The sequence below is a fragment of the Melanotaenia boesemani genome, chromosome 5 (assembly GCF_017639745.1).
Source record: "Melanotaenia boesemani isolate fMelBoe1 chromosome 5, fMelBoe1.pri, whole genome shotgun sequence".
In the NCBI taxonomy this organism is placed as follows: domain Eukaryota; kingdom Metazoa; phylum Chordata; class Actinopteri; order Atheriniformes; family Melanotaeniidae; genus Melanotaenia; species Melanotaenia boesemani.
The window spans coordinates 36,811,614-36,826,218 of NC_055686.1; the positions used below are offsets into that span (position 1 = coordinate 36,811,614).

Below are 14,605 nucleotides of genomic sequence, written 5' to 3' on the forward strand. Positions count from 1 at the left end.
TGAACAACTGCAGCTGAATGAGGAGCAAAATTTAAACAAATGATGTTTGGAAGGAAGGACAAAATGTTGCAGTGGCTGGCTGGCGTAAAGAACAAGGCTGGCTACAAAAAAAGGAAGGAGGTTGTGGACAAAGTCTACAACAATGAGCAGACAATAACATTTAAGTAATTTTGTAAAAAAAAACAACTAAAGTGTAAATTTGATCATTTCAAGTGTGTTAAGAGCAAAACCTACTTTTATTCTTTGCTGGAAAAAAGAACATTGAAACTGTGTTGCTGTTATTTCTATTCAGTATTTTTATGAAAAAACTACAAATAAAACCAATTTAAAGAAACATTTATGCTTAAATGCATTCAGTTGCACTTATAGTCTGGCCGGCTTTCCCCACAGAATTTTTGTTGTTGTTGTTGTTTGTTTATTTTATTTTTGTTATCAATTCTTTATTAAAAGAACGAACAAAATGTAAATGTATAGCTTGTGGAAATTGTGATTAACTTTTGGAATCTATCAGCCACATTGATTGTTGATCAGAAAAGTTCATTTAGAGCTCAGTGACTATGAACACCTCTTACATAATTCATTTTAAATACAATGGTAAATTTATTTACTTTTTCTTTCCAAACTTACTAATATGTCCCATCACACACAACCCGAGAATGTGAAAGTAATTAGAAGAATGCGTCAAAGCTCCTGCAGAAATATCAAATATATCTAGTAAAGACAGGATTGGGTGTTGAAATTAGGCTAGACAGAAGCTGGTTGTCCTCCCAAACACTGTGTAAATCTATATTTTCTTCTAAATGTTTTATCTAATTAAACAGGTTTGCATTTTCAAATACACCTTTACTGTGTCTGCTAATAAAATATTTACAATAAAATAAATCATATACAAACTATATTCTCAGAAAAGTCTGAAAATCTTCCAAAATCCATCATGTTTTAATGTTTGAATGTTTATTTAAGAGAGCAAAGCACAGCTAAAGGACAAGTAACCATACTGATGGATCCATATGCTTTTCCAGTAAAAGCCTCTGCATTAATGGTATTTTTACACAAGTGCAAGTCTGAGAAAATTGAGTGAAATAAGGAATTGTAAAAGTGTTTGAGGTGCAACAGTCACATGAAAATGCTGTCAATTAAAGTCCCCGAAGACACAGAAACTACACAGAAAAACTTATGTAACAAAAATTATAATATTTTAATTCAATGTGTCTGCTATGTGAGCGTTACTTGAATGGGTCCTTTCTACTATATAATATATACTTTCTTATACTTGAAGGTCTAACCTTTGCACAGGATATTTTTCAGGAGTGGTGCAAATGAGTAAAATGGTATTAAAGCGATCAGTAGGACCAATGTGAAGGGCTGGTGTAAACCAGTTAACATCTCAGACAAAGAGTTCTAGGCTCAAATGGCCTTTTCCTCTAATAGAGAGAAAATAAACCAAAGTCTAGCTCGTCCACCCTCCTGCAATTTGGTAATGATTTTTTTCCCCTAAGGATCATGTCCAAACTAACTCTGTAGCCACTCTGAAATATTGCTTTAAATAATTAAAAAAAAATATATATATATATATATATATATAGAGAGAGAGAGAGAGAGAGAGAGGATCATATACTAACAAAGGATATTTTTGTGTTCCTCTTTACTGTGGCCACAATAGAGAAACATGAGAAATTAAACATATTTATATTAATAATCTGAATCATCATGTGGAAAAATTTGCAACACGTTTAAAAAGGTCCATAGAAACATAGGTTGGTTGTTTGTGACACTTGTAGGAGGATCAGTTGCTCCTCAGTTCTGGCCTTGGATGGCTGGTTAAAAAGCTCCCTGGAATGTTATGTTGACGGATGCTCAGTCCCCCCACCCTCCCCCCACCCTCCTCATGGGCGGTGGACTTTTACCTGGATCAGCTCCCAAGGACGCCCACTATCATCAGGTGGCAGAGATTGGAGATGGAGAACTGGGATAAAGTTCACATGCTCACTTACTGCACACACACACGCACCACACTCACATACACCACTACAGATGCACCTCCCCCGAAGACTCACTGCCTTGGTTGTCCCTTCCCCCCCTCCCTCCACTCCCGGGCGGCGGGTTGACTGGACCCGCTCAGCTGCGTCCGCACTTTGCTGCGATGGGAGACCCTCCCCCCCCCCCCCCGCCACGTGTTTCTGATGTTGTGAATGTCTGAGTTATGTGCTTTATGTACCGAGGAGTGTTTTTTTTTTGTATCTCAATAATGGGCCCTTAGGCTCAGTGTGGAGATGCCTTTTTTTCTCTCCGGCCACATCTGATTCCCCTAATGTTATCTTTCTCCTATATCTAAGACAAAGGAGCGCTGTAGAAACGGTGCTGCCTCAGTATGCCTGATCCTGTTTGTGTTATATGTAGTTGCTGTCTAGTCTTGGACGGGTTGTACTGGAAACACAAATTTCCCTGAGGAATTCCAAAAGGATTAATAAAGTATATCTTCTTCTTCTTCTTCTTCCTACTGTCTGGTGGTGATAGTCTGGATCCTTGTGTCTGACCACAAGGACTTGTGTGGCTACATGTTGGTAGATGTTGGGGCTGCTGACAAAGGGCCCTGCACTGTGTCCTTCCTCTTTGAAAAAAGTGAGAAATATCTCCCTTTCTCTTCATTCTTCTATCTTTCTATTTAAAATAAGACTGGTTACAGCATTCATTTCCCCACATTTTCATGCTGTACCTTACTTTAAAATCAGCTGGAGGCCTTTCTAGTCTTCTTTTAAAATGATACTGCATCATGTATCTCCGGCTACTTTAGTCAGTGCAAAGTAACTTTGATACTGAGGTACTTGGAGCATCTTTATAGTTTATTTTTTAAGCTCCATTGTGAAAATCTTGATTCGCTAAGTTGATGTGTAGTCCCTGAATACACTCACTAAATATGACATGGTTTCCCCACATTAGTTTGAATCTAGTGCTACATCTAGGTCAGATTTTAGGGCTCTGTCTTTGCCACGGGTTAAAAAATTAGCACATAAATTCTGAGGACAACACATTTTATTATCATATCGCTGGATCAAAACTTGAAAACATACAGAGCGTTTATTACAGTTATTTTTACTGTGCAATTAAATTTCTTTAGTCTCCTTTGTATTTGATCTTTATGGAATCTCTAAAGCCTGTAAAATTGCTTGAGTTAAAGTTGCTGCACAAGCCACATAAATCCTTCCACACACAGCACACTGGCAGCAGACGGCCTCAAAGACCTTTTATTAGGTCCGTTTGACACTGATTCTACAAAACATCATTTCTGTATTTGTAGTTTGGAAATTTACATGCAGATAAAGTTTTGATTCATTTATTGTTTATTAAAAATATGCAGATCACAGATAAATAATTAATGCTGATCTATGGCAGAGTGTCCGTTTTATTTAGAGTATTTACATTAAAATTGGAGGAGGAATTACAGATAAAAATTTTTGTTTTTCTTGCATAAAAATCCAGTTTAGGAAACGAGAATCTAAAACAGACATGACTCCAGACTATCTTTCTTCCATTGGGATGCTTTGCCAGGTGTTTACTACAACTTTATTCACTGTTCTTTTCCTTCTGAACCTTTCCAGCTTTGTACTGAGCAGGTGAAACTTAGCTGGATTAGATTGAGCTCAGGTAACTTGGTCATTCCATTAAATTCTACTTTCTTTACCTTCCAAAACTGCTGGGCTGACTTTGTTGTATTTATATGATTACTTGTGGTGTGAAGGTTCATCCAACCAGTTTAGTTGCATCTGGCTTTATTTAAAAAGAGTCTCAAGCTACAGGTTTCATTTACCTGCTTTCATCTTCTATCACAGGATCAGTGAACATGGATTTTCATTTTAGGGACTGAAGCTTTCACTTTAACAGCAGGACTCATATTCAGTCATTTAACTTACACTTAAATTAAAGTAAGAACATTGTTAACATCACTATTTCTTAAGCAGGTATTTTTGATTTTATTCATAGCAAAATAAATCTAGTGGTCCTCTTAAGATTCTTAATTTGGGATGACTGGACGTTTAAGGTGGTTTTGCACAGACGAGGTGAGGTTTGGGACTGCGAGTGCCTCCCAGTATGATCTCCAAACTGGGCTGCTGCCCTGCAGGTGCACAGAATGAAAATCTCTGCAGGAGGGAGGTGAGAAAGAGGAGTAACTCCATCCTGGCCAGCTGTTCTCCGAGGCAGACACGCTGACCTGACAACACAAGAGTTTTCTTCATTATATTCATAATATATTCATGGAAGATTGTTTATAGAAATACTATTTGTTTGCTGAAATAAACAGTATCACAGACAATGAATTTGATTACCCCCCCTTGTTGTTGCGGTCAAAGGTTCAGTTTGCCAGCCAGAACATACACGTATGCCAGAAATAACATAACTACATATAACATCCCAACAGTGGCAGCTAATCGTCTGATAAGTGCACAATTTCTCATACTTGGCCTTACAAATATTTTTGCAAAATTTCATGAGAAATCTGACTGAATTTTCCAGCACAGTCTCCAGAAATAGTCTTTTTTACTATTTCTAAATTCTACAAACCAGAGATATTTGTATGTTCCATATGTACAGTGTTACAGTTTTTCCAGCAGTAGTAAAGGGTTAAAATGGGTTTTTAAACACAGGAACACCTTTTGAACAATATGATGAATTTCTTACTTCCAGTGGGAAACCTGTTAACATCAGAGCTCAGAGATACAACTTCATGGTCCTCTCATGGCACATGCATGTCACTAATAACACATGAAGTCATTAGCATTAAAATGTAGCCTACAGGCTGTGTGTAGGATAATAATGATTCTAGTGCCTACGGCTTTTAGCCACTCAGCTGGGTGGAGGGAGAAATCAGTTTATCTGCACGGTAACTTTTTAACACGTCTTGCTTTTAATTATTTTAATGTAATTTATTATTTTATTGTGATTCTTGCTGTGTGTTGCTGCCTTTTACTGTTTCTTAATATCTGAAAGGCTTTTGTTTGATGTAAAGCACTTTGACATACAAATAAACTGCTTTGCCCTTTCCTTGCCTTGCCTATAACATGCTTCAATAAGCAATTCAAAACTCACTGTCCAAGTTGGGTGAAGTTCCCGTTTATTTTCCATTTTATCTTATAGTATGCGCTGATGACGGGTCACATTTATGATGAAAATAAAAGGTGCAAATAGCAAAAATGTGATAGTGGTAAAAATTGTGTCATTCTTCTGCACCCAAGCTAATTAAAAAACCCCACATCACCTGTGGCTGTAATTTAATACACCTGGTGCGCCTCTTTACTGCCACCCAGTATGATAATACAAACCAAAAAACACAAGTGACAATAAAAACAACAAATGGCTCCTACAATGATGATAATAAAAAAAGAGAAATCTCTTCTGGTTAGCTGTTTGAAATCTGTCTTGATGGAGGACTAACCTGAGCTGAACCTGCATGTTCACCTTTTTATTTAATCTTCTTAAAGCACTTTTTTTTATAGAAAAAAACTGACAGTAGGAGGATTGTAGTGTCTGACTAACCTGCAGAGAAAGGAATGAAGGCCTCCCCCTCCCTAAATTTACCGTCCTGGTCCAGAAAATGTTGAGGGTTGAAGGTATATGGAGTCTCCCACATCTGTTTATCATGTAGGACCGAGTGAAGTGTTGGTATAATCATAGTGCCCTGAAGAAAACACACAATTACAAGAGTAAAATAAATGTTGTCATTTATCTTAGCTATCATATATTTGTTACAGAAAAAAAATAATAAAAAAAATTATGTTTAGCTTTTTATCATGACTTGTATCACCTGAAATTCCTTCAAAGACTGTACAATTACAATAAAAAGTGTATAATGCATTTAGCTCCACTGGTTAAGCAGCCGCCTCATATACAGAGGCTACAGCTCCTCAATGCGGCTGCCTGGCTTCATCACTATGAAATACTGCCACAAGTTCTTCTGTTGGTCTTTTTTCAGATTGTTTTCACCAAAAATCTCATCAATACAATCGTTCAAGATGTTCTTCAGACCAAAATTCATCCTTGAAGACGATGGTTCTCCTTCCACGTTTTAATAATACACTGGAAAGTTTTGAGACTTTCAGAAATCTCTTAAGTTATTTGTCTACTTGATGCAGATCCGTTGTGAATGAATCACATCATTTCCATGATCACAGTTTAAAGAATGGAAAGTTGCCTTGAGCAGGGTTAAATAAGTTATTTCTAGTTGATACATATGAATCTGCAGCATTTTTCTACTAGGAGGTTCTTACTTTTTTACTTATTTAAATCCAGGCATTTATTTTAACTATGATGTAATTAGTAATTCATCATACTGAGTTCCTAGTCAGAATGAAGCCACCATTAAACATTTCTATCAGCTGAAACATGAGTCAGTATGAATAACATGAAGAGTATGATCAAGAGACGTCATTAACCAACTATTACCAGCTATTTATTTATTAATTGGAATTAATTGAAGAATACAGAATTATTTACCTTTGGGATAGTGTACTTGTCCAGTGTGGTGTCCTTGTTTGTCATGTGAGCTACATTTAGAGGGAGGATTTCACCCATTCTCTGTATCTCATGAATGACGTCATCAGTGTAGGACATGTTTTCTCTGTCAGACACAGACACCTGTCTGGATGAACCAATCACAGCATCTATCTCAGCCTGGACTCTGGCAATATAAAGTCAAGGGAAGCTGCTCATAAGAGAATCAGGTAGGCAGATATTACTCATACACACACCTTGTATATCAGGGTTGTTGATCATGTATAGCAGCCCCCAGAGTAAAGTAGTTGTGGTGGTTTCAGTTCCAGCAGGGAACAGATCCAGGGTACAATAACACAAACTGCTGAGGGTAAAACTTGAGTCCTGGTCCTCCGTCTATCAGCAAACAAGAGACAGATGTAAGAATTTAATGTATTTAGATTAAAAAAAAAAAAAAAAAAAACAGGTAACACTCACCTTTTCCATCTCAATGAGGAAGGAGTCGATGTAGTCTCTTGGAGATGAGGGGTCAAGGTCCGCTCTGTGTTCTTTGATTTTGAGTTCAATAAAGTCAATAATCTTTCGTACCACACGAAATATCTCCTGATGAGGTCCAGGCATCCTCTTCATCAGCCAAGGAATTGTGTTGTACACCTACAGAGCATGGAGACAAACACCAGATCCTCTCAGTCTGTGAACACTATAGCTGTTATTCACTTAAGTTTCTACTGCACACCTGGTGGGGTGGGTAGGTGGATCGATACCTTTAATACACCGAATAATTCTAATCACCAGTTCTGCACTTGCGGTCTTTAGATTGGCTCACCTGTGTCATAAAACCTCCCTGTAAACACACAATGTCATTCAAGCCCTGAAGAATAGACTGGTACTGCTTGTCATTGTACTCAAACCGATTCCCAAACACCAAGCAGCAGATGATGTTGGAACCAGCGTTGTTTATCAGTAACTGGCCATTAAAAGGCTTGCCTGTAAAATAAAAAAGAGAACAGAGATTAAGTAAAACCTTACGTCAAAATAGTAAGTGTGTGATGAGCCACAGAAAAATATCAAGTGTTTTCCAGTAAACTCATTCGTGCCTTGCTGGTCTGCAAAGGCCTCTGTGAGATATTGGCACTCCTGCTGGATGAATACTTCCAGGGTCTTCTTCCCAAAACCAAAGTTTCTGAGTGTATGAAGAGCAAATCTCCTCCACTGTTTCCATGGATTACCATGTGACGTCACAAGACCTTACAAGAAATTAAAGAAATATATAAAAACATTGAGATTATTGGTTGTGGATGTAGGTACATTTAGCAACTTTTCTAAACAAAATGTAACAAACAATACTGTTATTTCCAATTAATTCTTCAAAGATTGGTGTAATAGGTCGATCTGTGAAGTCTTCTCCTCGTTGGACCAGGGCCTCTTTCACATGTTTGTAGCCATTAATGATCACAGCCCTTTTGCCAAAGAGATGAAGACTAAAAATATTCCCATATTCCTCTGCAACCTGAACACAGAAGATGTATTTGTGTTTAACTGATATTTGGCATTTGTTGTTATGCATTAAACCAGTGCAGAAGGTCACCAAGACAGGTTACGTGAAACAAGCCAAACACAATAAGCATTTTGTCTGAAAATTGTTGATATGAACAGAGGACAACCACAACAGTTAACCATGACGAGGAAGGAGCATGAAAACCAGAAAAAATTAAGATGTGTGGATGAGAAGAAAGACAGTGGTTATACTGGACAAGTCCAAGTAAAACTCCATATTCCTTCAATACAAATGTCTTTGTCCATTTTAATATCACCTTTCTAATCAGTGCAAAGCTAAAAGGTCTACAAAAACACAAAACCCCAGAGTAGCCCACTGTCTAGATTTTAACATTATTATTATTATTAATATTATTATTATTATTATTATTATTATTATTGTTATTGTTATTATTATTATTATTATTATTATTATTATTATTATTATTGTTATTATTACCTGGACTCATGTGGACAAGGACCCAACAAAGCAGTGGAACAAGTTCAGACACTGGATCCTGTACTGAACCTGTTCCAGCTCTTAATTTACTTTTCCCGACTTTTTCGACTCCTGTACTTTGATTTGATTATTTTACCGTGGTAAAGTTAGTTTGACGTTCGATATTAAACAGATATTCGCGCACCCAGTCTCCTCGTCATATTTAGCCGAGCCTATGCGCTTTGTCATGGATTTGAGAAGCACGATGAAACGTCGTGTGGTCTTCACTACCAGTGCAAAGTTAGGGACCGTCAGTAAATTACAGATACCATCATTTTTGAAAAACAATATCTCCTCAACCACATGAAATATAAATGTCAAAACAATTTAAACTATTCAACATTTCTTTGTACATGTTGCACAGCCTTTGTTTTTTCCATTTTCATCTCACGTTATTTTATATTAATTTTTTAATATTTTAAACTTCAATAGCTTTTTAGTCACATGACCTAAACACCTCAAATCACTATGTGCTGCCAAAAAAACTTTTTATTGATAAATATGTGTATCCTTGTATGTATATAGAGTCAAAGGCCTCCTGTATGAAAAAAAAGCAGCAGATAGACACAACAACAGAGGAACCAGCACATCCCAGATGTTGTGGAACTTCTTTGGTTTTCTGAAAAATAGATTTATCAACATTTTAGATTTTCACATGCATTTTTATGGTATTTGTCTCAGTTGTTCAAAGTAAAATATTCTATTGTGTTTGTATAAAAATAAGATACATTTTTACAACTTACAAAAGTACATCAGCAACAGAGACAGCACTTCCATTTTCCTTTCTTAAACCTGTTGAGGAGTGCTGTAGTCATGCCAAGGCACAGCTGGTGGAACCATCGTTTGCATGAGTCACACTGAAGCTAAAAGGTAATTAACAAACAATCAAAACAACAAAATCTTATACATGGACTTAACTGCCTGAGTTCAGATAATCTGATCTTAAATTATAAAATCTTTACTCATTATCTGATGATAAAGGACTCACATTATTCTTTTCAAATGTGACATGGTAGATCAAGGTCATTTTAAAACTCACATTCACACCATTTTACTCATCTGGCAACTTGTGACATATTTCAAAATATACAAAATACTGATAATGTATAGATATGCTTAGCTCATGCTGATTGCATTGTAAAAACATGTGTTTTAGGAAGCAATCTTGTGGTAATCACCTTCTACAGCTGTGTTGTATAAAATAAAATAACTGACCTACACGTCTTTGGGCCACCTCCAGGGGGCGTGTCTGTTGAACACATTGAACCGTCTCTCTCTTCATCAAAAACTGCAACAAAGAGCATGTACAGTATATTTCAATATAAAAGTTAAATTTCTATTAAATTGATTTAACTTTTCTTTCATTAACACACCAGAGCTCTCCAGAATCTCAGCTGCCGTCTCCAGTCGCTTGGATGACATTGATTCTTTTGATGTGTCAATGTTCATGTCTTCGGGGACATAAGGGTGGTTTTCCACCACCTTCATGGCCATCTGGACCATCATGCAGAACATGTTGTGATTTTAATAAAAAATCCTGCATTAAACTGAAAGATCATGTGTTGACAGAGTACTATAATACATAAAATACTCACCTGCATCACCAATACTCCACAGCTGAAGGTGTCCTGTTATGTTATGTCCTGGTCTGGTTTATAACCCCACCTGTCCACTTTTTGTCCACCCAGTCACTTTTGCTGTGGCATGTCCTTCGCATCTTGAAGTATTCTCTAATTAAGAAAAGATATGTTTGCCCCAGATTACTTTATGTTTGTATGATAGTAATGGTAAATAGTAAATGGAATGCACGTATAAAGCACTTTTATCCAAAGACCTAATAATTTGGCCTCTCATTCACCCATTCCCACACCAATGATGGGAAGCTGTCACATAGTGTGCTAGCACAACTATCTGTACCAATTACAATTTCAGTGTCAAAATATATCCAAAAGAAAATCTAAATCTAAATACAATAGCACATGCATGGTTATTTTACTGAATTTAAATCTTTCCTTATACAAAATGTAATAAATAATCTTTTTTTATGATGAGCTTTTCATTTAAAACAATGGCCATTGCTGTCGTGTTGCGTGGCATAGATATGTCTTAAATGTATTTAAGATGTTATTAAATTCCAGAGCTTAGAGAAGTTTGTACAAATGATGTATGGGTTTTAATATTTTGAAGAAATAATTAAATACATAAAATACAACATAAAAAATGCATCAATTTACTTTTACCTGAATCTGGTTGCGGCATGATCTGAATCAAGCTTTTCATTTTGTCCAGTAGGATCCACAACAAATACCTGGCTGCTTGGTGCATGCAGATACTGTAAAAAATGTTTAGCTTAATACAAAAAACTTATGTTGAATGCTTGGATTAATTATCTCTACTATTGATGGAAAAAGACAAACCAGAAACTTCCAGTGGTTGTTGTTGATGTTCAGAAAACTAATAACTGAAATGTTTTCCTCAAAGTTGACCTACAATAGAGCATCTGACATTAGCTTATAAACAATACATTAGGTTGAAGAGTTTATTATACATAATCAAAATGTAATTTAAATGTACCTTTGGGAGGCTCTGTCGACGTATCTCTGATCTTGTACCATTCATTATCACCCCTGCACTATAGTGGTTTAATACATATATACTGTGTCCAGGTCCTCTGTTTTTCACTGCCACTTGAAAGAAGCACTCAATAGTCTAAAAAAATAAATAAGGATCACAAACTGGAATTTAACATGTGACACATTATAAGAAGTTTGTAATAAGCACCAACAATTTCAGACAATAAGTCTTCAATGAAACATCAACTTTTAGGTGAAATCAAACTAAATAAACAGGGTTTTTGGAATGGATGGGGATACATATTGTATTATAAATACACAATGGGACAAACATGTACAGTAAAAAACAATAATGATAAACTATTTTTATACGATACCTTTTCCTGATTGGTTGCTTGATTGTTGGATGGACTTGAGGCATCATCCTTTCCAGCACGCTTTATCCGAGTATCTTTGTATTTTGCTTTAGGCCTTCTGCAAGACATTTTTGGCACTGGCATTTTCTTTGGTGGCTCAAAGTACTTTGATACTCTCTTTGTAGGGCCCTCATTTGTGGTTCTCTTTGCCCAGTGCTCCTCTGCCTGGTCTAAGCTTTTTATAGACGGAGTCCTGGTGGTCAAAGAGTCAGGTAAGTTATTTTGGATTTGGATGCAATGAAGAGTAAATTATATAGATCCCAAGAATAGTTTTACCACATATTTTGTAACATTTGATTACATCTAATTTTAGTCTGGATCTTAATTGTAATTCTACCCTTTATTCTAAACACCACTCCCCAGCCATTTAAAAGGGAGAGAAGTAGACTATAGATCATTATCAACTTTTGTCTCACAAAGACTTATCATTTAAACATGATTTTGAAAAGACGATGGAGGATATACATGTTTTCCCCCTAACTTTATTTAAAGACTGAGAGATGATGAGGAGTGTGTGTAAGCATGAATGGTTGTTTGTCTCTCTGTGTTGGTCCTGCTGTAAAATGACAACTTGTCCAGGATGAACTCTGACACAACCCTGAACTGGAACAAGCATTAAAGAAAATGAATGAATGAGAAATGACAGGAGCAATGACAGGAAATGAGGAGCGTTTTCATCTTTTATATATGAAATTAAATTTATAACTATTAAACAGTTAGATTTTACAATCCAGCTGCAGTAAAATCTGACTCCTCTACTGCCAGTGAGCCACTCACTGACCCACTGGCAGTGGTTTTAGGGGTGGTGGCAGCCTAATGTCTTCTCACCAAATGGCAGGGTCTCTTACTGGCCTTTTTACTCCAGGAAGTGGTTCAGTATGACACTGACCAACTGTTAACCAGCTCAGTCCAGGACCAACAAGTAAGCTGGGCAGTTTTACCATCGTTCTTGGACCCAGTCCATTGTCATTGTTCAATAATTAAACACACACACAAAATATAAAAAAAACAACAAAAGTGCCCAATAAATGTGGACTTTGCATCAAAATTCACCCTAAATTTCCACAGGGGGGCAGTGTTGGACAAGTTTCTGTAAGACAAGCACAAACCAGTATTGCATTTAAAGCAACACTAACTAACTTCCTGACCTCATGCTTCGCTGTCGTTTTGATGACAAAATGTTATTCATTATGCAGACTCCTGGGGCTGTCATTGTCCTCCAGTGTCCCAAGACCGAGAAACTGCACTTAACTATATTTTTTTTTATTTTTTCTTCCAGCACAGACCATCACATGTCAGTTGCATTTTGCTTTATGGCGCTGTGTAACACACCAGCAAATGGATCTGGGACTGAAAAAAATTCTAAATGTCTGGTCAGAGTTTTGGGAGATCAACTCTCTGTACAAATCCTGAAATTAAATGTTCAAAAGTCACTATGAGAGTGAGACTTGTGCAGTTTATGGAGATAAAAAGACAAGATGTTACATTCTGTAAATAACCAGGTTCGTCATTGAAAAGCAGACAAAATTTCACAAGAAGAGTCTCTTAGTTGTTCACTTATTTACCTCATGCTGCATTTAAAGTGGAAAAAATTATGCTTTGGACCAAAAAAAAACAAAAAAAACAAAAAAAAACAAAAACAAACAATATATATATACATATATAATATAATGTAAAATTGTCCCCTCGCCCTCCGTGGGCGGTCTCTCATCCATTCAAGCTCGGGTCCTCTACCAGAGGCCTGGGAGCTTGAGGGTTCTGCGCAGTATCTTTGCTGTTCCTTGGACTGCACTCTTCTGGACCGAGATGTCTGAGGTTTGTTCTGGGATCTGCTGTGGCCACTCTTCCAGTTTGGGGGTTACTGCCCCAAGTGCTCCGATGACCACGGGCACCACTGTTGCCTTCACTTTCCAGGCCTTCTCAAGTTCTTCTTTCAGGCCTTGTATATATATATATATATATATATACATATATATATAAAAAGAGTAATTTAGTAATTTTCTTGATCAATTTAAACATTATATAATTTATATTTCCTAATTAAAGGATTAAATATATTCAGCTCCACTTACGGTGCTGGAACTGTAGTAGTGTAGTAGTGCATGACGGACAGTCAAAAGATTTGCCACTGTTAGTTGTTAAAGGAAATAGAGCGACTCTTTGTGGTCTAAATTGGCTTGAATACCTCAACTTAAACTGGCAACAGATCAAGTATTTGCATGAGAGGAAAACACTTAACGATGTGCTGGAGACATACTCTGAAGTATTCACAGAAGAGTTGGGAACTCTAAAAGATATTAAAGCCTTCATCATTGTTAAACCTGAAATAACTCCCAAATTTAGCAAACACAGACTCCTTTCCTTTTCCATGAAGGAGCGAGTGGAGGAGGAGCTAAGGAGTCCGGAGGTACCGAACATCATTTCTTCTGTAAAGCACAGTGAATGGGCAGCACCAATAGTGCCTGTGGAAAAAAAAGATATATCACTGCACTTGTGTGGGGATTACAAGGTATCCGTAAATCAAGCTGTTGAAACAGATAGCTACCCCCTACCTTGTTTAGAAGAACTGTTAGCAACCCTCAGTGGAAGGAAAATCTTCTCAAAAATCGACTTGGCGGCAGCTTATCAGCAAGTGTTACTGGATGACGAATCAAGGAAATACACCACCATTAACACACACAAGGGGCAGTTTGTTTACAACAGATTTCCCTTTGGAATCAGTTCTGCACCTGCAACTTTCCAGAAGATTAATGAAAATTTGATGAAAGACTTGCCTGTGGTTGTGTTCCTGGATGACGTGCTGGTTATGGGTTGTTCTGAGGAGGGGCACCTTCACAATCCTGAAAGTGTTATGTGACGCCTCCAGGAAAGTGGACAGCAGAAATGCGCAAAATGTGAGTTCAGAAAAATTCAAATTCAGTATTTGGGACATGTGTTGGATGAGCGGGGTGTCCACCCATCGAAAGACAAACTGAGAGCCATACAGGAAGCACCAGCCCCCACAAATGTCAAAGAGCTTCAGGCTTTTTTGGGGCTAGTGAATTATTGTTATGTGTGGCAGTATGAGGTGAGTGGTTGCAGTATCAACCAATCAG

The 14,605-nt window shown here is 37.1% G+C and overlaps 1 protein-coding gene across 1 annotated transcript; it reads right to left on the bottom strand.

Moving 5' to 3' along the window:
* Window positions 1–3,788: 3,788 nt before the first annotated feature.
* Window positions 3,789–10,024, bottom strand: LOC121639343 (cytochrome P450 2J4-like). The gene is made up of 10 exons (XM_041984502.1): window positions 9,895–10,024; window positions 9,741–9,809; window positions 7,834–8,025; window positions 7,584–7,733; window positions 7,313–7,473; window positions 6,964–7,140; window positions 6,740–6,882; window positions 6,490–6,673; window positions 5,533–5,674; window positions 3,789–4,210 (listed from the first exon to the last, which is right to left on the bottom strand). The coding sequence occupies exons 1-10, from the start codon at window positions 10,022–10,024 to the stop codon at window positions 4,035–4,037; spliced, it is 1,524 nt and encodes a 507-aa protein (XP_041840436.1). The 3' UTR covers window positions 3,789–4,034.
* Window positions 10,025–14,605: the final 4,581 nt, after the last annotated feature.

Bases quoted from the DNA above. Each gene is read 5' to 3' on its own strand.
- LOC121639343 (XM_041984502.1), bottom strand. From the start codon at position 10,024: ATGGTCCAGATGGCCATGAAGGTGGTGGAAAACCACCCTTATGTCCCC. The intron at 6,674-6,739 runs GTGTATGAGTAA...TTATATTGCCAG, and splicing joins AACCCTGATATACAAGGTGT to AGTCCAGGCTGAGATAGATG. The intron at 4,211-5,532 runs GTTAGTCAGACA...TTGTGTTGTCAG, and splicing joins CTTCATTCCTTTCTCTGCAG to GTCAGCGTGTCTGCCTCGGA.